The sequence below is a fragment of the Sylvia atricapilla genome, chromosome 9 (assembly GCF_009819655.1).
Source record: "Sylvia atricapilla isolate bSylAtr1 chromosome 9, bSylAtr1.pri, whole genome shotgun sequence".
Lineage (NCBI taxonomy): Eukaryota > Metazoa > Chordata > Aves > Passeriformes > Sylviidae > Sylvia > Sylvia atricapilla.
Genome location: NC_089148.1, coordinates 25598550 through 25620557, shown reverse-complemented (window position 1 = coordinate 25620557; position 22008 = coordinate 25598550). Strand labels below are relative to the sequence as shown.

The window sequence follows — 22008 nt, the reverse complement described above, 5'->3', positions numbered from 1 at the left end:
GCTTCAGCAATGGAAATATCAGGTAACAATTAGGGCAGCTTTGAGAGGCATCCTTTGGTTTTGGGTTGCTTTGGCTAAACCAGTATTCTCAGGAATATTGACTAAAAATACATATATAGAGATATAAATATAAATAAAAATTACATTAGGCTCATAAGTCACCTAAATGAACAAAAGCCAAAGATAAGCTGATGCAGCTTTTGCCTAGGAAGGATTGTTTTTCATTTGTTAAAATCAAATGAAAGAGTTTTGCTGCTGTCCCTCAGAGTTACCAGCAAATACTGCTGGGAGGAGCAAGTTTCAGGTGTGACCCAGCTCCCATCCCTGACAAAGAGGGATGAGGAATTGCTGTGGGCACCAGCACCTGGGAGTAGTCAAAAAATCAACCATTAAAGCAGACAGAAACCACATTTCAAGGAAATAGGACATGATTATAGTAAATAATACGTTGTATGAATGCTTGGATGAATTGTTAACTCCTGGAATTTACTGCTACAGGACACAAGTGGCTCTGGTGGGACTCCTAAAAATGTAACTGTGGATGTGGGTTATTGGAGCCACTGTGCCTCTACGGGCCAGATTTATTTGAACATTATCTACACCTGCACAACTATGAAGTGTTAATTGATGAAGAGTAAATCTGGAGGGGGTGTGTTTTGCGTGGGCCTGGTGTTTGGCTTCTTGGGCTTGTTGATTGCTGGGCAGCACCTCCGGGTGCTGTACAATGCCAATTTGGCTTTCCCTCCCAAAATTTAGTCCTCCTTTGAGTTTTCCTAACATAACCTGATGTAGCTTGATGGTCAGGAGGGAAGGTGTAAGGAAGGTCAGGACAGCTGTGGATCATCATCACTGGAAGTGTTCAAAAGGTGTGTGGAGCTGGCACCTGGAGACATGGCTCAGTGGTTGGATTTGATGATCTTGGAGGTCTTTTCCAATTTCCTTATTCCGTGATTCTAGGATTTCAGTGTGCTGCTACACATTGCTGGATGCAGGGCTTGTGTGCTTGTGCACATGGCATCAACACAACTTTTTACAAGGGCACAGTGATAGGACAAGGGTGGAATGTCTTGAAACTGAAGGGGATTAGGTTTAGATTGGAAATCAGGAATAGATTCTTCCCTGTGAGCGTGGGCAGGCCCTGGCACAGGGTGCCCAGGTAAGCTGGGGATGCCCCTGGATCGCTGGAAGTTTCCAAGGCCAGGCTGGACAGAGCAACCCGGGACAGTGGAAGGTACCCCTGCCCATGGCAGCGGTGGCACTGGATGGATTTTAAGGTCCTTCAACCCAAACCATTCTGGGATTCTTCGATTTCCTGCCCCCAAGGGGGTTTTTCTCTAGGTATCTCGGCTTGTTTTATAAATGTTGCTCCTGCAGGGAGTGCAGCTGTGTGTGCCACGAGCTGGGCTCGACTTTGCCACCGTTCCTTCCATTCATTTATCTGTTTATTGCCCGCGTCAGTTGCACGACAAACATTTCCTCCGGGCTCGCTGCTCCACACGAGGCCGCGCTGGGCGGTGCCGTGGCCGGGGGGACGGATGGCTCGGGCTTGCGAAAGGAGACGTCGAGCACTGATAAAATAAAACAAATAAAATGAAAAGGGAAGATGAAGGAAAAAAAAAAAAAAGTTTTAAAAGAGTTTTTTTTTAAAAAAAGGAGGCAGAGCGGCGAGTTTGGGAACACGCTGGCGGCCGATCCAGGCTGGCCGCCCCGAGGCTGGCCGCCCCGTGTCCCCGCTTCCCCCGCCCGGCCCGGGGGCACGGCGGCCTCCGGGGCGGAGCTGGAGCGGGGGGCCCGGCCCCGGCCCCCGCCCGCAGCGCCGCGGCCGCAGCCAGACACCTCCCCCTGCCCGCGGCGCCTCCGCTCGGCCCCGCCGCTCCCGCTGCTCCTCCTCCGCGCCGCAGTTTGCCTCTCTCCCGCGTCTCCCCGGGGCCCGCGGAGCGCCGTGAGCCGGGCAGCGCCCGCCGTCCCCTCTGCATGGCGGGCGGCCCGCGGCGCTGAGCGGGGCCGGGCGGTGGCCGCGGCCGGCGCTCCCCAGCATGGCGCGGGGCGGCGGGCGGCTGCAGCCCCGAGCCGCCGCTGCCCGCCGGGGCCGGGGGCCGCTCGGCCTCCTGTGCCTGGCGCTGCTGTGCTCGCTGGGCGCCGCCGAGGCGGAGTTCTCCATCCTGGACGAGGCGCAAGTCCTGGCCAGCCAGATGAGGAAACTCGCCACCGAGGAGCTGAGGGTCGTCACCATGCAGGTACGGCCCGGCCCGGCCCGCGCCTCGCCTGGTTTTCCCTCCTTCCTTACCTCGCTCTTCTCGATTCCTGCCTTGCCCTTTCTCTCTCCGTTCATTTCTTTCTTTCTTCCCCCTCCTTCCCTCGGTTCTTTTCTTCTTCGCAAACTTTCCCTCCTCCCCCTGCGCGGGCTGCCCGGCTTCCCCCGGCTCCTCCGCTCCCTCATCCCCGGCTCTCTCCGGCCCGGCTCCCCTCAGCCCCGGTTCTCTCCAGCCCCGGTTCTCTCCGGCTCCGCTCCCTCACCTCGGCTCTCTCCGGCCCCGCTCCCTCAGCCCCGGTTCTCTCCAGCCCCGGTTCTCTCCGGCCCCGTTCCCTCATCCCCGGTTCTCTCCGGCCCCGCTCCGTCACCTCGGCTCCCCTCAGCCCCGGTTCTCTCCGGCCCCGTTCCCTCAGCCCCGGCTCTCCTCAGCCCCGGTTCTCTCCGGCTCGGCTCCCTCACCTCGGCTCTCTCCGGCCCCGCTCCCTCAGCCCCGGCTCTCTCCGGCCCCGCTCTGTCACCTCGGCTCTCCCCGGCCCCGTTCCCTCACCTCGGCTCTCTCCAGCCCCGGCTCTCTCCAGCCCCAGTTTTCTCTGGTCCCGTTCCCTCACCTCGGCTCTCCCCGGCCCCGGTTCTCTCTTCCCCCGCAGTGCCGCCCGCCCGAAGGCGAACGCGGCCGTAGCGGTTTTGTTGTTTCTCGTTTTATTTGCAGTTTACACAATAGGAGTAGCCCGAGCCGCCTCCCGCAGTGGCGGAGGGGCCCGGGGCCGGGCTCGGGGCTGAGCCGGTGCCGGCCGAGCATCCCGCGGGCAGGAGCGGCGGGGCCAGCGGTGCTTCCCGGCCCCGGAGGAGTTTAATCCCCGCAGTTCGGGGGAAGGTTATTGGCGGTGGCGGCAGTTCCGTGTTGTTTGCGGGCTGTTCTGCTGGGGAGCGCCGGTACCTGCGGGTACAGCCGGCGGCTGCACACCCGCTGCGGCCGGGGGGGAAAAGTGAAATCGGATCCCAGGCGGCTTTCGGGGGAAGGTATGGTCAGTAGCAAATGCAGTTTTAAAAGCCTCCCAAATTGAAAAGGAGACACTTTCATAGGATCAGCGGGGGTCTCTACCCAAATGGCCTTTTATCTTCTCTAAACTGGCTGCATTCTCTCACCTCTGGACCATCATTGTGCTGGGCGGCCTCCTAGGGCTCGTTTTGTCCGGGCAAACACTGAGCTGTCTCTTGTCCTTGATGCTAAGAAGACGCGGATTTAAATGACTTCACTTAACAAGGTACATTATTGATGTACTGAATTCAAGGAAGTCCCTTTTTTCCCCCCTTCTGCTGTGCATACGCACGTATGTATTTCCCCTCAAAAGATATAAGCATAATCCTTTGCTTTGGTGGAGTCTCTGACTTAATGCAAATTAAGTCAGTATAATTGCATTGCTAAATCCGTTTCTGGCGTTAAAATAAAATTATAATACGATCGCCTCAATGTGTGTTGTATTTGAAAAGGCAGCTCGTAAAAATATACCTTGTTATAGGAATTAACCCTAGGATGAGCCAGGTTTTCTTTCCAAGAATTCCACCGATGATCCGAGCTCGGGAGCAATCTGGATGCCAGTGCACCGAGATGCAAATAATGTTAAAATTCTGTTTACTATTAGTTGGATATTTAAGGCCCTGAAGTAATTTAATGTGGTGAAACTGGTCGTTAAACTGAAACCCTTTTCATACTCTATTTTTATATGCTTCATATTTTGACTGTCTCAGCTCGCATCACGCTAATGCCCAGCCTGTCCTTTGCTCCCCCCTGGAACATTATTACAGCTGTTTAAGATTAAAAACCGGTGGGAACAAACCTCCCCTGATTTTAGAGGCTTTTTTGCTGACCTCCTACAGTAGAACAAAAAATGTTATGACATGTGTCACTGCAGCTCGTGCTTCTCACTTGGTTTCAGGGCTGAAATTTCCAGAGCCTGCTCAGGCAGTGCTGGGGGTAGCTGGCACAGAATTCTCCTTTTTTTCTGCTTGTTCAGGGCTGTTGGTGCGTGGTGGTGAGCACCTGGAGCCAGGTGAGGGCTGCCAGCACAGTGGGGATGCTTGGGCTGAGGCAAACAGGTTGTGTTGGCCGAAAAGATAGAGAGGAAAGGTGTTGGGTTTTGGGAGGAGAGCGAGAACGCTTTTATCCTTTAAAACTGGATACAAACCCAAGGGTGTTGTCCTGCTTTAGAGGGTGACAGTCCCCTAAATCAGGACTAATGAGGGGAAGCCGTGGTGGCAGGAGGAAGGGTTGATTCCAGCCATTAGCGAGCCGCGGTTTTATTCCGTTTCATAAACCGGAGAGGAGGAAGTGGCAGGATTTGATGCTTCCCTTGCGTGCTCTGGTCCTTGCCAGCTGTGGCTCCCACATCTGCACATCCTGCTGACAGGCAGGAGGTGGTGGTGGTGTCACCAGAGGGCTTTGCAGGAAGGCTCTGCCTGAGCTGGAGGTGGGGAGCAAGCATCCAATGAGTGCAGGAGCAGGTGGAAATGCTTCAATAGAGTGAAGGTGAGAGGTTGGTTGGGTGTGTTTCGAGTCTGGGAAAAGAGAAAAGTGTAGACGGAGCCTCCGTAGGTGCAGGATGAGGTGGGGTCTCCAGAGCGGACACCAGAGGAGCAGGTGGAGGAGGTAAGAGGAGAAGCACGGAATTTGTGAGCCTTAAATGCGTGTGAGAAGGGGCAGGGAGGGATGGACGTGGAAGCTGTGAGATGTGAATAAATCACATTTCCGTGGGAGTGCCGGCGGTGCTGTGAACGAGCTCCTTCTCTGCACGGTGTCTCCTTCCTGTGGCACCTTCTCCTTCTGTACCTGTGCTTCATGGCACTGGTCCAGGCACTCTGAGGGCTGAGTGTTCCTCATAAAATCACTTTGTTTTGCGTTGTTGAGGGGAGTGAGGGACAGCTGGAGGAGAGGCTGAAGCTCCAGGCAGACTGAGGATGAGAGAGGTGTCTGGTGGCAGCACCAGTCTGACAGTTGATTTTGGCACTCACGCCGCTGCTTTCTATTTACAGAGACTTGCATGAGGGCAGTGGCTCACTGTTACCTTTGGGGAGTGCTTTGTCTCCTCGCCCGTGCAAGTGCTCTGGTTTCATTTATAAATTTATTCCTTGAATGGTACTGCCTGGAGCAGCTGAGGATCGTGTAGGGTAGGTGACAACTCGTGAGTTGCATCATTTGCTGATGAAAGTGTTGAACAGCAGCTTAAGAGTTTCTTATTTAAATTTCCAATTAGAATATACGTATTTGTACCATACCGAGGATTCCCTTAGTGAGAGCACGTGCTGGGCTCTGCAGTGTGTGTGTGAGTTCCTGGGTGTCTGCCTCTGTGTTGTTTCTCCAGGAGTGGTTAAATATTGAAAGTTCATCAGTTGTCTGATTTTTTTTCTGTTGCTCTGATTAATTATGGTTCCCCCTCTGTTTGACAGCTCTGCCAAACCCCCAGTTAATGATGTTGCTGTGTCTTAATGTTCTGTGTCTTCCCTTTCACATACTGGGATGTGAGTGGTGTGTACATACACACCTTTACAGGGATTTTTGCCCTGAGCAGCAGAGGTGATGTGTTTATGTTTGTGCCCAGAGTGAACCAGGAGCAGCCTCACCACAATCTCTTCCCTTCCCTCTCCCTCCTGTGGGACAGAGGGTGCAGGAGAAGGATTGTGGGTTGTGCTGTAACTGTTCCCTTGTGTTTTCAGCAGCCAGCGCATCCCTGTCCTTTCCAGGGAACACCTTCTGGCATCCTCGGGAGGCAGAGTGCAATCCCAGCTCTGTACTCCTTGTCATTCCTCAGCAAACTGCATCCTAAATATCCCATGGCATCACTTGCCAAGGGCTGGAGCTCAGTCAATGAGTACTTGTGTGACAATCCTGTAATGTATTCTCCTGGGCAGAGCTGGCACTCAGCACTAATTAAAAGTTAAGAGCCCTTTTTTACTAAAATTGTAACTAAATTGGTGGTTGTGGCGTGACCTGATCTGCGGGTGGAGTTTCACGGTCGCTGTTACCTGGCTCGTCTGATCCCAGCTTTTCTGGCCTGGCTGAAATTACAGGGTTGGTTGTTGCTTGAAACAACTGAAATTCTTTAGCTGGGAGGTGAAAGGGCAGGAAAAGAATAAATCAGAGCTTTTGTGAGTGGTCGGTTTGGTTTTGGCGAGGTTTAACCTCCTGGATCTGCTCTGGGTGAAGTGAGGAATATTTTTTGGTAGTGTGGATGGAGCCAGGTAACATTTCCATCTCCAAAACAGGGATATAATACTTGCAGCCGGAGTTGAAAGAAGTAAGAAATGCTTTGAAGATGAAAAGCATTAAATGCCTCTGCAGCTCTCAAAATGCATGTTGATGTTTCCAGCCAGACAGTAACAAAAGTTGTAGGCCCAGAGGGCTTTGAGTATTTGTGAATGCAACTTTGCCATCCTAATCCTGAACTCCTCCTCTGTGAAGGAAGCACAGCCCTTTCCCTCTGTCTGCTGCTGATCTTGGGGGATTAAAAAAAAAAAGTCATTTTGAATCTGAAAAAGAAGCAGTTTGCTGGTCACTTCTTTCCAGTTTGTTTTTAATATTAGTACTGTGCAAACAATAATGTATTAATACCTCAGGCGATGCAGTGGTGTGTAAAATAGCAGCTTAGTACAGGCTTCTCCTGCTTGATTGGTGAGCATATGATTTATTTATTTATCTCACTAATAACTTGTCTGGCCATATGTTTTTCAAGAAGAACAGATTGTGCTCAGAGAAGCACAACACAGAGATGGGGAGATGTCCAGGGGTTTATATGGGCTGAAAAATCCACATTCTTTGAGGGTTTTTGGGTGATGGCAAAGAGATGGAGTCACCAGAACTGTCCATTTATTCAAGCCTTTTGAAAATGAGCGCTGACAGAATGCAGCATTATTTATTTTTTTCTGATGGGATTGTCTTCTGGCTAATGGATTTACTGCTTAGGAGACATAAATCCCACTTTGAGCTGTCCTGCAGACATTTAAAAACGCCAGAACGGTGGTTCTCCATCTCAGAAATCAGGGGCTTCACACATTTCTCCACTTCATTTGATGGATCTTTATAAATAAGTCTGTGGCCAGTGGTGTAAAACCCCATCTCCTGCAGCTCTGAAACCTGTTCCTTGTGCACCTTCAGCACAAAAATCTGCTGCTTTTTTTCCCTATAATTTTCAGCTTGTGAAGCTGAAATACCAAAAAAAAAACAACCCCAAAAACAAAAAGCGAAAACCAAAACAAAACCCAACAAAAAAACCCACCCAAAATAAAACAAAAAAAGAACCAAAAAAAAAAAAAACCCACCACACAACAAGACACAAAACCCATGTAAGTAAGTAAGGAAGGCTGTGAAGTGTTTGATGGTACCTTTTTGGGTTATTTCAGCTATCATTTGGCAGTAGTGTGTGCTGTGGTAATAATTACAGAGCAGAAAGCAGCGGAGCAAAACCTCATCTGTTTTCCTCATGATTATGCCTTAGTCGGAATCAGCAACTACAGCAGCTTTAGTCTAGGCTCTTTGACAGCCCAAATTTTTTATCCTTTTCCACACATACTCCTTTTTTTTTTCCTTTTTTTTTTTCCCCTGACATGAAACATTTCCCAAAAAAAAAAAAAAAAAAAAAGCCAGTGAGAGCAAATCTTGAATTTTGAATTAGGCTTTGAGCCGTCTCTTCAAAGGGTCGGGGCCATCCCTTAGTGATGCAGGCATCAGCCGAGGCTGACATTGCACTTCAAACGCCGGGAATGCGGCTGGCCCGGCCAGATAAAAGTTGGGATGTGGAGCAGCAAGGTGGGCTGGCAGATAATGAGCTGTGCCCAAGGATCCCGTGCTCCCTGGGACAGCAGGAATTCACATCTTCTGGGAGGTGGTTGGGAATTTCAGCTGTGGCAGGGCTGATAACACGAGGAAACACACTTGGTTTTTGGTTTTTTTTTTGGTTTGGTTTTTGTTTTTTGTTTTTTTTTTTTTTTTCTTGGTAGGTGCCTGAGAAGCTGCTCTGCTTCTGCCACTGGGCAGGAAAAAAAAACATCCCTGGATTTTTGTTGTCAAAAAACATCGAGAAATGCTCTTCTTGCAGAGAGGCAAGGTGTGTTTGAATTGGGGGACAAAAGAGAAGTTTTCTTGTGTGTGTGCTTCTTATTCTTTTATGTCTGTATATTAAAAGGCAGAATTAAAAATAAACAGTGTTGGTTTTTTTTGTTTATTTGTCAGTTTTTGGGGAGAAATTGGCTGAGAAATGTTTGGAGCCTTGTCAGTTCAGTGCTCTTCTGTATGGAACTGCCCAGCTCTAAGGAAGTAGCCCAAATTTTGTTTTATTTCCATTGTTAGGGCACTCCATAGGTGGAACTGGGATTTGGGGCTACTTGAGCCTGGAAATGGCAACACTTCATGGCTAAGGGCTGGAAAATGGCCCAGGAATGATTTATTTTGATGCTGTTGAAGAGGAAAATACTATATTTTTTCTTTTTAATTTTTTTTCTGTACATGAATAATATAACTTAGTTGAAACTTAAATAACTTATGTATCGACCTTGTTGTATGTCAAAATTTTTTCTGAGGTTTTGATTAATAGCTCTTGTACTGTAGGTTTAATGCAGAATGAAGTGTAAAAATATAGAGATCCTGCACTCCTCAATCATCATTTTCCTATCATTTTCCTGTAGCTTGTTGTTGTTCAATACCACACGGTGTTAATGAAATCTGAAAGGATATCCTTGTGTTCTCTTTTCCATGGAAAACAGAGTATAAAAAACATCAGTGCTTATGCAATGTCTGTTGTGGAAATTTTCCTTTTCTGATATAAAACATAAGCCAAGTTATTGCTTGAATCTCGTGCTCTGTGCAGAAATCTGGATGAAATTATGTGTCTGCTTTAGCAGGGAAAATCTGAGCTGACTTTTGAAACAATCCTGGTGCCACAGATCGGGAACACTCATTTCCAATCCCAGGAAAGGTGTTCATGGAGTCACTTGATCAACTGCCTCGATGGAGAGTCTCCCAGGTGATTTTGCAGAAGTATATTTGCACAATTGCAATAATTAGTAAAAGCAAACTATTACATCTCCCTTTAGCAACTTCCCGGCCAGGAGCAGCTGATAAAACCAGCTTTTTGTGGTGCTGCTGGCCTCTGAGCTCACACATCTGCACAACTTGGACTGTGTGATTTGAACCTCCTTCTACCTTTTGGATAAAAAACTGTAATTTTCCTTTCAGCATGCCTGCAGAACTGTCTAGCCAGTGCTCCCTGTCCAGTTTTGACCTTCTTTTGCACATATCCCTGCAATGCTGTAGGAATTTCTGGCTGTACTTAGGATTGTCACAGGTGGGAATGAGGCCAGGAAAAAAACCCAACAAAAAACCAACCCAAAACTTTAAAATAGACACATCTGGAAGTTGCCGTAAAAGTTTCTAGGAGCTGGAACGCCTTAATCAGAATTTCTGGTGTGTTCACCCCGGTAGGGTTATTTTTGTGCTGTTTTTTTGGGATTTCACACTGAATTGCAGGTGGAGGTGAGTCCAGCCTGACAGAGGTGATGTGGTGGTGGCACACCAAAGGGCCGAGGTGCTCCCGTGACTGACTCCTGCTCAGTCCCTGCTCCTCTCCCTTGCAGCAAAGGGAGAATTAGAAACGTTTCCTTTTGGGCTGGGATCAAACCAAACCTGGGGAGGTGTTTGTGGTGATGGGCTGTGAGGGGAGAGGGGACAGACTCCCAAAAATAGCTGTGGTGTGGGAGCCTGCTTGCCTGGAGCAGGAGCCAAGGCTGGAGAGAGAGGAGAGCCAGGAGAGCTTTGATTTGTTGGAAAATAAAGGAGCCCCAAGCTGTGTGGGGCAGCAGTGAAATGTTTGGTGGGTTGGCACGAGCTCTGGGATTTATCCAAATCAAAGGACACCTTTTCCCTGAAGCTGTGTGGGAGCAGGGATCACCACCGTGCCAGTGGTGATTCCTTGTCCTTTCCCTCTCCACGTGGCGTGGATGAGAAACTGGAAACTGGTCGAGCATTGAGAAACTGGTCAGCTGGAGAGCTGTGGGGTGACAGCAGGGCTGCTCCTGCCCGGGGACCATTCCTGGAGCTGTGTCAGCTGGGATGGCTCCAGCATGGGATGGCTCAGCTCCTGGTGCTGCCCAGACCCTGGGAGCTGGGATTCCCAGTCCTCAGCAGAGACTGGTCATGTTTGATTTGTGCTGGAAGAGAAAAACGAGTGGTGTGAGGCTTTTTGGGCTGCTGAGGTGTTGGATGTGCTGGAAGCCAGCAGAGCTTTTTGGGGATACCCTACAATGGACTCCTTGGTGTGGCTATAGAGTTACACATTTTGTGGGAGCAAAAGTAAATATTCCAAAATATAAATTTTTGCTTTCAGATGTTGTCTGTCCATTGCAAACCAGCACAGGGGCAGCTGCTGATGGGAGGTGGGTACAGAAGGAGATCACATCCAGGATATTTTTATTGCCTTGTCTGTGGTCAGTGAATTAGCAGATTGTTTTTCCTCTTTTCACCAGTATTGAAATCATGTGGGATTTCTGACTTTTCATAAAGACTGTTGGGAGAATAAGAAAGAAGCAGGATCTCCCATCATTGCAAGGAGTGTGAAATGTGGAGGGAAAGCCACTTCCACTCTGTGGATCCTAAATTGCAGTCCATATTTTGTTACTGGAAGCTGAAGCTGCAAAAAAAAGCCATTTTTTTTTATATATTTCTGATTGGCAACGATCTGGTCAAGCCCTCATGGACAGGTGTATTCCAGAGGGGCCAAACCGATATTTTTTGGAGACAGGATTTTTGTGTGGTATGGAAGGCAATGAAGGATAAAAATAGGAGTGTTTTTCATTTGAGGTTAATACATTTAGCAGTTTTAACAATGAAAGGATATTTAATTTAAATAAGTTACAGCTGTAGGTAGTTTGACTTCCTTGGGCACATTGTTTGCCCAAGGAATTGTCTTGAATGTGAATTTCAGAATTATCTTTCATTCCTTTTGCCAGTGGCTCTCCAGGACCACCAGGTGTGATGTGGGATTTTTTCTCTGGGTCTGTTTTGGTGGAATTCAGCTGCCCACAGCATTTTCTAGGGAAAACTGCACTTTGTGAGCACTGAGGATTCTTGTTTGTCACGTCAGGCAGCTGGTTTTAAACTGTCAGTTTAAGTCTTTGATCTGTTTGATTAAAATTAGAAAATCTTATTCCAGGTTACACAGTCTCTTGTGTCTCCCTTTGTGGAGATTCTGACTTTTAAAAAAATGGAAGAAAGTTAATATTCACGTACATTGAAGGAGGAGGATGGAAATTGTGAACTCCTGAGGGTTTGTTAGCTTTAGATGAGAGTCACCAGTGTGGGGGTTGCAAATCCAAACCTAATGGCACTAAGTAGCCAAGCCTCTCTTGTGAATTACTGCTCATTAGTGCAGTGGGGGAAAACAAGAAGTCTTATTTTTAATTTTTTGGTTTTGACTGAAACGAAACTATAATTATAGATTATCATGTTCTGGCTCTTCCTTTTGAATTCTGCTGCTGCTCTCTTTTACAATCCCTAGATGGTTCCAGTAGCTGCTTTGATGGATGTGCCTTGATGGTCTTGAAGTTGTTAAATTCAGTTCAGTGATGACCCAGCTGTTCTTGGCAGAGAGGAGCCTCTGCTGTGCTGAGCTCACCACTGGGACACAGGATTCTATTCCAAAACCTGTGTTTGGTTTCTGAAATTTTTAATAATGACACACTAATGATGCTGTATTTCCATTAAAACTGCTGGCTGCAAAGCCAAAATTAAAGCAACCCCAGCACAGCCACGATAGGAGATAACTTGTTTAATAGAAGTAGAAATGACCGGTTGTTTATTTTTATTTGGTGTGAAATTCAATCTCATGAATTTTAAAATATCGATTCACTGTGATGTCACATAAATAGAATTTTGCCTCCTCCTTCATATTTATGTATTTATTCAGCAAGTGGTTGGCTGAAAGTCTAGAAATACATTTTTAAAAAAAAAAAAAAAGTATGTTCTGGTAATTGCAACCTCAGACTCTGAAACGCTGCTTTTTCCTGCCTTTCTAAGAATAGAAACTCAGGCTCCAGAAAGAAATGAAAGCCAACATCCATCGCCATGGGTTCTCAGGGCTTGGAATGGTGGATTTCCACTGGAGGAGCAAAGGTGCAGCAGCTATTTTAGGAAGATGAGGAGTGGGGATGAAATGAATGCAGAGCTGCTCTGGGAAGGCTCGTTGGAAATGTCAGACCTGCTTGGTGTGTGTTGTCTGGATGGCTTCACAGAGCCTGAAAAATCAGGATAAAGAGGAGGAAAAATAAGCAGCTCGAAAGGGATAATAATGATTAAATTATTTAGTGCAGGAAGGTGTTAATTTGGGATTCTTTGGAATTGTAAAGAAAGCTGTTCTCCGTGTATGGTGCAGGTGCGCACTGTGTAGGTCAGGCTCATCCCTGCTTTTTATTAACCCACATCTTCCTGCAACTTTGACACAAAAAATGTCCTTTCTTCTCCTAGGCCTTTGATCCCAAACTTGGCTCCTTGGGAGGCACAGAGGGTTCCCCTGGAGTCTGTGCATCAAACTGCTGTGCTGGTGGAAGGAGCCGCGGGGCTGGATTTCTGCTGCCTTCCCCGTCACTCACCATTTCCTGCCCTCTGCTTTGAGTTTTTTGGCCAGTTTTGCCATTTCCAGTTTGCCATTCCCTGTCTCCTTGTTTCCCAGTGCCACTGGAGTGCTGGAGGCCACTTCCCTGCCCGTGGTCTCACTCTGCACAACTGAGTGGCAGCTCTGGTGTGGCAGGGACCACTCCAATAATATTCCAGTGAGGAATAAATAACAAGGTGGCAACAAATCCCCTGGGATTTAGTATTTGGTGGAAGATAGGGGCTTTGGATGTGGGCATGGAATGATAGGAGAAGGAGGAATGGCTTGAGACTGAAAGAGAGCAGGTTTGGATATTTGGAGGAAATTGTTCCTTGTGAGCACAGGAGCCCAGATTTGCTGTGGCTGCCCCTGGATCCCTAGAAGTGTCCAAGGCCAAGCTGGACAGGGCTTGGAGCAGCCTGGGACAGTGTGTCCCTGCCATGACAGGGGTGAAATGGGGTGATCTTTAAGGCCCTTCCGACCCAAACCGGTTTGGGATTCCCTGTTCCTGGCAGGGGTCTGGAGGGATGAAGCCCACAGCTCCATTTGGTGATAATGAACCCCATTTGATAATGGTGTTCCTGACAAACCCGGCAGTTCTGCAGCCTCCTTGTCCCATGAGGAGCTGGGCTGGAGCTCTGCTGCTGCTGCTGGGAGAGGACATTTCATTTGAATCCTGAAAATAGATTCACAGCCTCCTCGGGATCCTTTTTGGGATCCTTGCTCAGAAATGAAGTTAGAGCCAGTGTCAGCATTGGGCCCTAAGTCTACAAATGTAATTAAACTACGGAAACCTTGCTCTAGCAAGGCTGTGGTTTGCACGGGCTGGAGTGCAAAGCTGGCCCACACCCACACTGGGGAGGATTCTCTACTTCTGCCTTTGCTTTGATGATGTGGAAAGAAAAAAGATTTTTTAATTACTTTTTAATGATTTTTTTTTTTAATTTTTTGGTGGATGTAAGATAACTTCCTTTGTGGCGGAGCTGGCAGGAGTCTGTACCTACCTTAGTTATTCCAAATCTCAGAAGATGCTGAGCACCTGTGGGAAAAGATGGAGAAAGAGGATAAAGTGTCTGTTCACTGCTTTGGTTTTGGTAAGAGCAGGAGTGGCAGCTCACCAGTTCATCCTGATCCACGCGAGGAATGAGCTATTGTTTCTGCAGTTTATTTATTTATTAACTTTTATTTTCCAACCTGTCAAACCAGCGATTCCAGTGTCCTCAGAGCATCATGACTGGTGCAGGAACACTGTCAAGGCTTGAATCCTTTTTTCCATGTTTTCCTGAAGAGTGTGAGGTGTCTGAGTGTCCCCAAATAAAGAAATGAAAGCCTTAAACCCTACAAAATCCACATTCAGCCGAGTGTTGCTCAGAGGAGCTGCGCGGCATTCCCAGTTTTTTTCAAATCCCAGTTTTCCAGTGACAGACTTAAAAAAAATCTTATTGTGCAGTTGAGTCAGTGACTGAGCCCTCACTTTATAATCACTTTATAAAACGCGGGCACATTAGCAGGATGTGTTTAATGGACACACGGCGCAGATGAAAGGGCTCTTTGTGGCAGGAGCCTTTTGTGCCTTCCTGGATCCCTCAGCAATTCCTGCCGAGCTTCCCAAGTCTGCCTGACACGGAGGGAAAAAAAAAAAAAGCCCTTGTGGCTTTCAGCTTGAGTGGAGAATAATGGGGCTGGGGGAGGGCTGTGAACCGTGCGGTTCCTCCTGGTCCAGCTGGGGCTTTGCATTCCCAGTGATTTCCCGGGAATCACAGCCGGGATGGGGCATCCACACCTGGGGGCACTGGGACACCTTTGCTCCAGCCCTTTAGGGCGCCCTGAGTTTTCTGTCTCCTGGTACTTTACATTTCTGCTGAAGCTTTCTAGGGAATTGTAAGAGCAACAAAGAGTGATGCTTGGTGAATAATACATTCCCATCCAGGGAGAAGGACAAGCTGATGGACTTATAAATTGGCCACTGGGGTCAGAGAGGTGTTACTCTGGTTCCCCAATCCCTGATCGAATTCTGAACCCTATTTAAACTCCAAACCATAATAAACTTTCTCTTTCTTTTCTCATCTCACATCCTGACGGGCGAGTGTGGTTCTTTTCGTGTCCTCTAGTGGCACCCTTTATTTCTCAGCTTTGTCTGTAATGGCCACTTCCTATAACAGCTTTGGATTTATTTATTATTTTTGTTAGCTGAGACTTGATGTTGTATTTCAGCTTCTGTTTAATCTCTCAGCTACATTTTGTTTCCTGTCTGTGGCTCTTTAAAAAAAAGCTTTTTCTAACTTTACATTTCATCCTCCAGAAATAAGGTCATGGGTATGTTCAGCCTGACCTGACAATAATCTTGACGAGAACAAGAATTTATTGCACATATATTTAACTTTCCATTAACAAAAATAGTGAATCTTCAACAACAACAACAAAAAGTCCTGGATTGTCTGATAAAGATATCTCCTTTTGTGTTATTCCTAATGCATGTGGTGCTTTTGTGGCTGCAAGCAGAGAGAGTTTCAGCTCCTGCAAAAGCTTTGGGAAATCTATTCCAGTTTGGAAATTGCTGAGTCAAGATGAAGTGAGAGAAGATGATTAACAAAAAAACACCAAACTTCCAAAAACCAAAGAGTGGAGGAACATATGCAAGAAAATGCACCTCTTTAATTAAATTAGAAATTGGATAGATGTGATTGGAGTTGGGTTTCTAGTTTGCTGGGATCCCAGAATCTTGAAGGTTGGAAAATCCCTCCGAGCCCCTGGAGCCCAAGCTGTGCCTGATGCAGACCTTGTTCCCAGCCCAGAGCTCTGAGTGTCACCTCCAGGTGAGATCTCCAGGGATGGGCACTCCAAACCTCCCTGGGCAGCCCCTGCCAAGGCTTGAGCAGCCTTCCCATGCAGAAATTCCTGCTGCTGTCCAAGCTGAGCCATCCCTGCTGGGAGAGGTCAGTGAGCAAACACCGCTCCTGCATTCCCTAGGAAAGATCCAGGGGCAGCTTGAGGAGCTCCAGGCAGATGTGTGAGGATGTCAACAATGCCTGTGGTGAACCTCACCTCCCTCCTTGCCTTGGCCTCCAGCTGTCTGTCTCCATCTCATCCACGAGTTTGCCCTCGGTTTTCCACGCTGGAAACTCCGCCGCATCAGGAGAGAGCCGAAGTTACTCTGCCTGGTTTGAGTTGAGCATCTGCAGCTTCTGCAAGGGCAGAGCAGTTGGTTGTGTGGTGGCTGAGGGTGAAACCAAGGGCTGGGCTGCAGCCAGGAGCCCTCAGAGGGGCTGGGAGGGAATTCAGGTGGAAGATGCTGCCAGAGGAACACCACGGTGAGCAGGAATGAGGTGAAAGGCAGAGGGCTGGGCTCTGCTCTTCTGGGACTCGAAAGCATTCCTTGTGTGAGGATCCACCAAGATGTTCTGCGCTGCTGTCGTCGAGCTGAGGGAGGATTTATCTGAAGAACTGGAAGAAGCTTTTGGAGATGAGGCACCCAAGACCTTTTTTGCTAGGTGAACTCGTGGTGTTTGCTGCATAAACCAAGTGAGGACATTCCTAGATGTGCTCATAAATGGGTGGGTGCCAGGTGTTCCTCAGTCTCCTCTCACCAAAGAAAAGCTCTCACAGAAATCAGAGCTGTGATTTAATTCCTCTCCTAAAGAAGAATTGATTTGTATTTCCTGGTTATCCCCCCACTTAACTCCGTGTTTAAAAGAAATCTGTTTCATGGGAATGTGTGCAAATGTATGGACTTTTCCCCTCTTTTTTTCATCAAAATAGAAGAAAATCTGGCAAAAAACCAGAAGTTTTCTTATTTTTAATTGCCTCTATTTATGACTCATTTTTAAGGCCAAAAGGCTCCCTGGTTCATGAACTTACTCATTTTTTTGTTTTAATTTTCAGTGCTGTCCTTAGCTCATTAGTTAGAGTCTCCTATATAATTAGCTTTCATTTTCTTTCCCATTTGCTCAGTGAAATATTGAGAGAAACAAACACTCTGTGGTAGTATTGTGAGCTGGGCTTTTAATTTTAAATTCTTTTTGAATTTCACTGCATATTTGCTTCAACTTTTGTGTTCTGCAAGTGATCCTCAAATTTTTCAGAGCGCGTTGAACATTGAACCGAAATCAATTTCTGCTTTGTCAGATAAAGATTTCTCATGAAAAATAATATAATTTTCCTTTTCACACTGTTTTGCAAGCTGGGATAACAAATACTAATTTTTTTTTTTTTAAATCAGCCAAAAACCCTTCTGTTATTGTTATTGCTATTTTATTTTTGGTGACTGAAGAAACTGCAACAGGAAATGACCCCAGCCACAGTTTCCATGACACCCTCTCACTTGAATCCAGTTTTCAAGCAGATGAAAGGCCCAAGGAGCCTTTTGATAGTGAGCAGCTAATTGGGTGCCTGATAGAGGCAGGTTTTTTTCTGGGAAAAAAAAAATAAAATAAAGGAGCCAAGAAGTGGAACAGCTGTGTTTTGGTACATGTGTGTAATCCCAGATAAAACTCTCCAAGGGCAAGGAAATACAGTAATACCTCACTGAAAGGGAAATTTAAGGAGCTTTTTTTTTTTTTTTTTTAAATTTTTTTATTTTTGAGGGAGGGGGTGGGGTGGGTAGCTCATATTTAAAATAAAAAGTCTGCTGCAACGAATGTGGTAATGAATTATGGAGTTGTAAAATCTGAGCAGAAGTTCTTGTTCTGTGAGATGTGGGGCCAGGTTTTGTTCCTGTCTGGGCGAGATGATGGCAATTTTGTCTTTTGTGTTGTTTTTTGTTTTTTGGTTTTTTTTTTTTTGTTTGTGGTTTGTTTTTTTTGTGTTTTTTTTTTTTTTTTTTTTTTTTTTTGTTTGTTTTTTTTTTTTTTTTTTTTTCCCTTTGCCCAGTACATTTCTATCCCATCCCAGAAACCGGGTGGTTGGAGGCTGTTTTCAGCTCTTCTGCTCTCAGCTGAGCTGCAGGTCGTGGACTCCTCACATCTGCCCATGGCTGTGCCTCCTCCTCTACCGCTGTGGGCTAAAAATGTCCCTGTGGAGAAGAGAGTAGAAATATGTCTTTTTTTGGTGGAGGAATTGAAATCTGAGCAGCCTCTTCTGGTGCCTGTTAACATCCCTGTAACCTCTGTGGTGAGCAACAATCGTCCCAAGGCGTGGCAAAGAGGATAAATATTTAAAAGAGAAGGAAATAAAATCACAGATTGTTCTGAGTTGGAAGAGACCCACAAGGATCGTGGAGTCCAACCCTTAAATGAGTGCCTCATGCAGGGGTCAGACCTTGGTGTAGCTGGAGGCCTTTTTTTTTTTTGATCAATGGTTTGAATCTCAGGGCTGGTTTTGATGTGAAGGATAAATCCTGATGGAATCCTGAGTTGTGGAATGAGCTGTGGCTGCTGAGGGTGCAGTTTCTGAGCCGGGTGGGGATGTTTGCTCCTGCTGCAGCACCTGGGGGTGTCACAGAGCTTTGCCTGATGTTTTCCTGGGAAGTTTTAAATACCTGGACGGGGAAGTTGTAGGAACAGTCTGAGATGGGGACCTCGTGTGCTTTCCATGTCCCTGTTGGTCCTGGAAGTGTTTCCAGCTCATCAGTGCCATTGCCAAGCGTTGTTTTCTCCTCCTGATGTTTCCATGCAGAATATTTCATCTTCTTACTTGAAGCTAAGTGAAAGAATCAGGTTTTATCTCCTGAATAATGGCTTGGAGCAACCTGGTCTGGTGGAAGCTGTCCCTGCCCATGGCATGGGCTGGAACTGGATGAGCCTCGAGGGTCTCTTCCACCCCAAACCAGTCTGGGATTCCATGAATATCAAAGCAAGTTTGTTTTTTTTTTTAAATTCAGGAGTGTAAAATTAATGTAAAATGAATCTTCAGAGCAAGTGGAACAACAACTGATAAATAAGTGGGTCTGTGTTAAATGCAGCTTTGGGTTTTTTGTTTTTAAACCAATATATGTGTTTTCATTAGGGCTTTGTCAGCATTTGACTCTTTCAGGTTGGGTGGTGGTGTTTTGTGTGGCTTGGTTTTGGTTTTGTCTTTCAGGGCAGTTTTAGTGCTTGATCAGGATCAGTGCCAAACTCTAAAAACAAAACTGATTTTGCAACTTGTAAACTTAAAAATGGCATTGACACTGTAGAAACCACTTGTCTTGTTGTGTCCCCTCTCTCCACAAGGAACACATCAAAATTAATTCAGAAACCTTCTTTCCCCCAGTTTCTCCTACACTTGATGTATTTTGTAGCTTCGTTGTGGGAATCTCCTGCTCTTCTTTTTATTATTTAATTGAGAGGATCCAATCACTTCTATAGAAATAGTAGCTTGTCATAAATAATGGTGGAAATTAGATGCAAATACATGAAAAAATATCCAGTTAACTTAAGCAGTTAGTGATTGCTGCGTTTATCAATCAGAATGTACTCATAAACTCACCTAGAATCCAGTAATTATCCTTTATTAATCCCTGATTTGGTGTTTGGGGAGCATTTGGTTGGCATTCCACATTTTTTGGGTTGATGCAGGGCTCACCTCCTCCTAACTCTGAACATGTGGAGCAGAGTAAACCCAAACACAGCGTGGGACCTTCTCTGTGTGGATAATTTATATTTCCATGAGATGATGCTCAGACTGGAAGTGTTTTGGGGATGACATGAGGAGAAGGGAGCCAAGTCTGGCACAGGGGGGATGAGGGGCTGCAGAGCCAGGAGCTGTGGGAAAGACAGTGAGGATTGGTGGTGGTGGGTGCTCGGGGTTCAGTGATGTTGTTATAATGGCCACTTTGGCGTTTTTAGTTTAAATTTTGCCTAAATTCTTACCACTTAACACACAGCAAGACACAGGCAGCTGCTTCCTGTTGCCGCTTACTCTTCATTCATTTGCAAGTGAGAAACAGGAGCACATCTCCTAATTTATCACCCTGATTTAATGTGTTATGAGAAACTGGAGAAAGGAATTGCCTTGCATGGCTCTGAGAATTTCCATAATTTATATTTTCTTCATAAGAAATTCAATATTCTTTCAGTTCATTCTGACCCTGTAATTCACACCCTTCCTTAGTTTTCATCCTGTGTTTAAGGATGGGCGTCACTTTTTGGTATGTTTTGAAGCTTTATGTTTCCTGACGCTCTTGGTTTTGTAGCTTTGTGTTTGTGTCCTTGTTCTGAGTGAAAAAGCAGAATAAAAATCCACCTGGGGAGGTGAGACAGGAGTTTTGAGCTGCTCAGTGTCTGTCAGTTCCCATTGTGAAAACACACATGGAATCTGGAAATTAAAATACAGATTCCATGCTGAAACAGAGACCTAAGTTAATTCCTGGGTACCAGCAATTTATTAAAGTGGAAATCTATTCATTAATTTGTGAAGATAAATTATCACTATCAGCATAATGACAATTTTTCAGCCCATTAAGTCTTTTTTTTTTTTTTTTTTTTTTCCCTTCCACTTCCTGACAATCAAATCTGCTACCAGTGCAGGAGTAACTGTGAGACAACAGGAATATTCATTCCCTGAGCAGCATTAATCTCCATTCTCCATTCAAAGCAGTGCTAATGCCTTTATTTCTCCTTGGAGCCTGAACTCGCTAATCCCGATCCCAAAGTGGATTATGGTGTCGTTGCTGCGTGTTCAGACAGATGTGCAACACACAGATAATTGCACAGAAAGGCAAAAGAAAGGGAATTTCTTTAGTTGCTGAGCTGGAGGTGGTCTCTATCCAGCCTTAAATCCTTAATTCAATTTCAGGTTTGCCACTCAGTCCTGCTGGCCTCGTGCTCCGAGCGATCTCAGATTGGAAAACATTCCACATTTGATGTGCATTGGAGCGTCCTGGAGAATTAAATATGAATGGATGTTAGGAGCCGTTGAAATATTACCAAACATCTAATTTCGAGTGCAAATAATCTGCCTGGGGATTCTTGATTATCTTTAATGAAGATGACACTACCCATGATGAGCACAAGTGCTTCTCGAATCAGAGAGTTCAGAGAAGGAAATCGCAGCAGAGATTTGTTTGGGGTAAAGGAGCTGCCTTTTCTCCAGAGATTCCAAAATATTGTGTTTAGACAAAGTTAAACACGACTGGAGATTAAAAAAGAGGTCAACTCATTCTCTCCTGTTTTGCAAGAGAAATTGGTTTGTGTTCATTTACCAGGAGCAGTGGATTTGCTTCGTAGTTGGTAAATGTTTTGTGAAACAGCAGCTTGTGATAATATTTATAGAGGGAGTGAAAAATAATAATTGTCCTTGTCACTGCTTGAATTTTAACAGTGTGTGTGCACTTGAGGCCTTTTTGATCTTTCTAATAGGTACAACCCAACTGGCAATGACATCACATCAGGAAAGGAATTAATGCTACCGCTGTCGACTTCCTGCACTGGGTTTTTTTCCTGAAAAGCTGCTTCCCTCCAGTTTAAATCCCGTTTTTTTACGGTAGAAATCTGCTCCCACATTCTGTTGCCTGCCCTGTCCTCGTGATGTTGTGCTTTGTTGGCCAGAAATGACAAGACTGTGTGGATGGGCAGGGTCCCAGCGCTGTGCTTACAGGTCTGTAGCGAGATCTGGTGTGATTTAGGTTGCAAAATGTGAATCTGATTTCAATTTGAGGTATTAATTCCATCCTCCACAGCTGGGATTGGGCAGTTCTCAGCCCAGTCTGTTCCTGGACTTGGAAGTTGGCACTGGGGAGGTAAAAACAACTCAGAACAGAGGAAAAAACAATCTTCCAAAAGAGCCCAGGCTCTTTCTAAACATCCTGAAAGCTGGTTTGCTTTTCCTCTTTTCTCTTTGCTCTGCAGCTTTTCTGCATTGTGATCTTTGTGATGACTCTCCCACGTTTTCCTCAATCTTTGAATAGTAACAATAACCTGATAAAAAGCCCCAAATGGGCACTTTTCCCAAGGAGAGCTGAAGCTGCAGGAAAACTCGAGGATGAGCAGTGGGAAATCTGGGATAACCCAGCAGAACTCTCCTCCTGCAGTGACTCCAAGGATGTGTGGCTTGAATTTGTGGGACTCTGGAGCCAAGAGCATCCCTGGCATTGAAATAACTGCAAAAAGCTCCTCCCCTGGCTGAGGAGGGGATGCCTGAATAGAAACTGAAAAAAATCCTGCATAATGACCTGAGAGGTTGTGTTTTCACAGGTGAAATGCC

At 46.2% G+C, this 22008-nt stretch overlaps 1 protein-coding gene across 1 annotated transcript in view; it reads left to right on the top strand.

Annotated features, from left to right (window-relative positions):
• Positions 1 to 2036: 2036 nt before the first annotated feature.
• Positions 2037 to 22008, top strand: part of CACHD1 (cache domain containing 1) — a 92704-nt gene continuing 72732 nt past the window's right edge. Inside the window, exon 1 of the mRNA XM_066325348.1 lies at positions 2037 to 2237. Within this exon, the coding sequence (XP_066181445.1) occupies positions 2037 to 2237 (201 nt within the window). The remainder of the gene's footprint in view (positions 2238 to 22008) is intronic.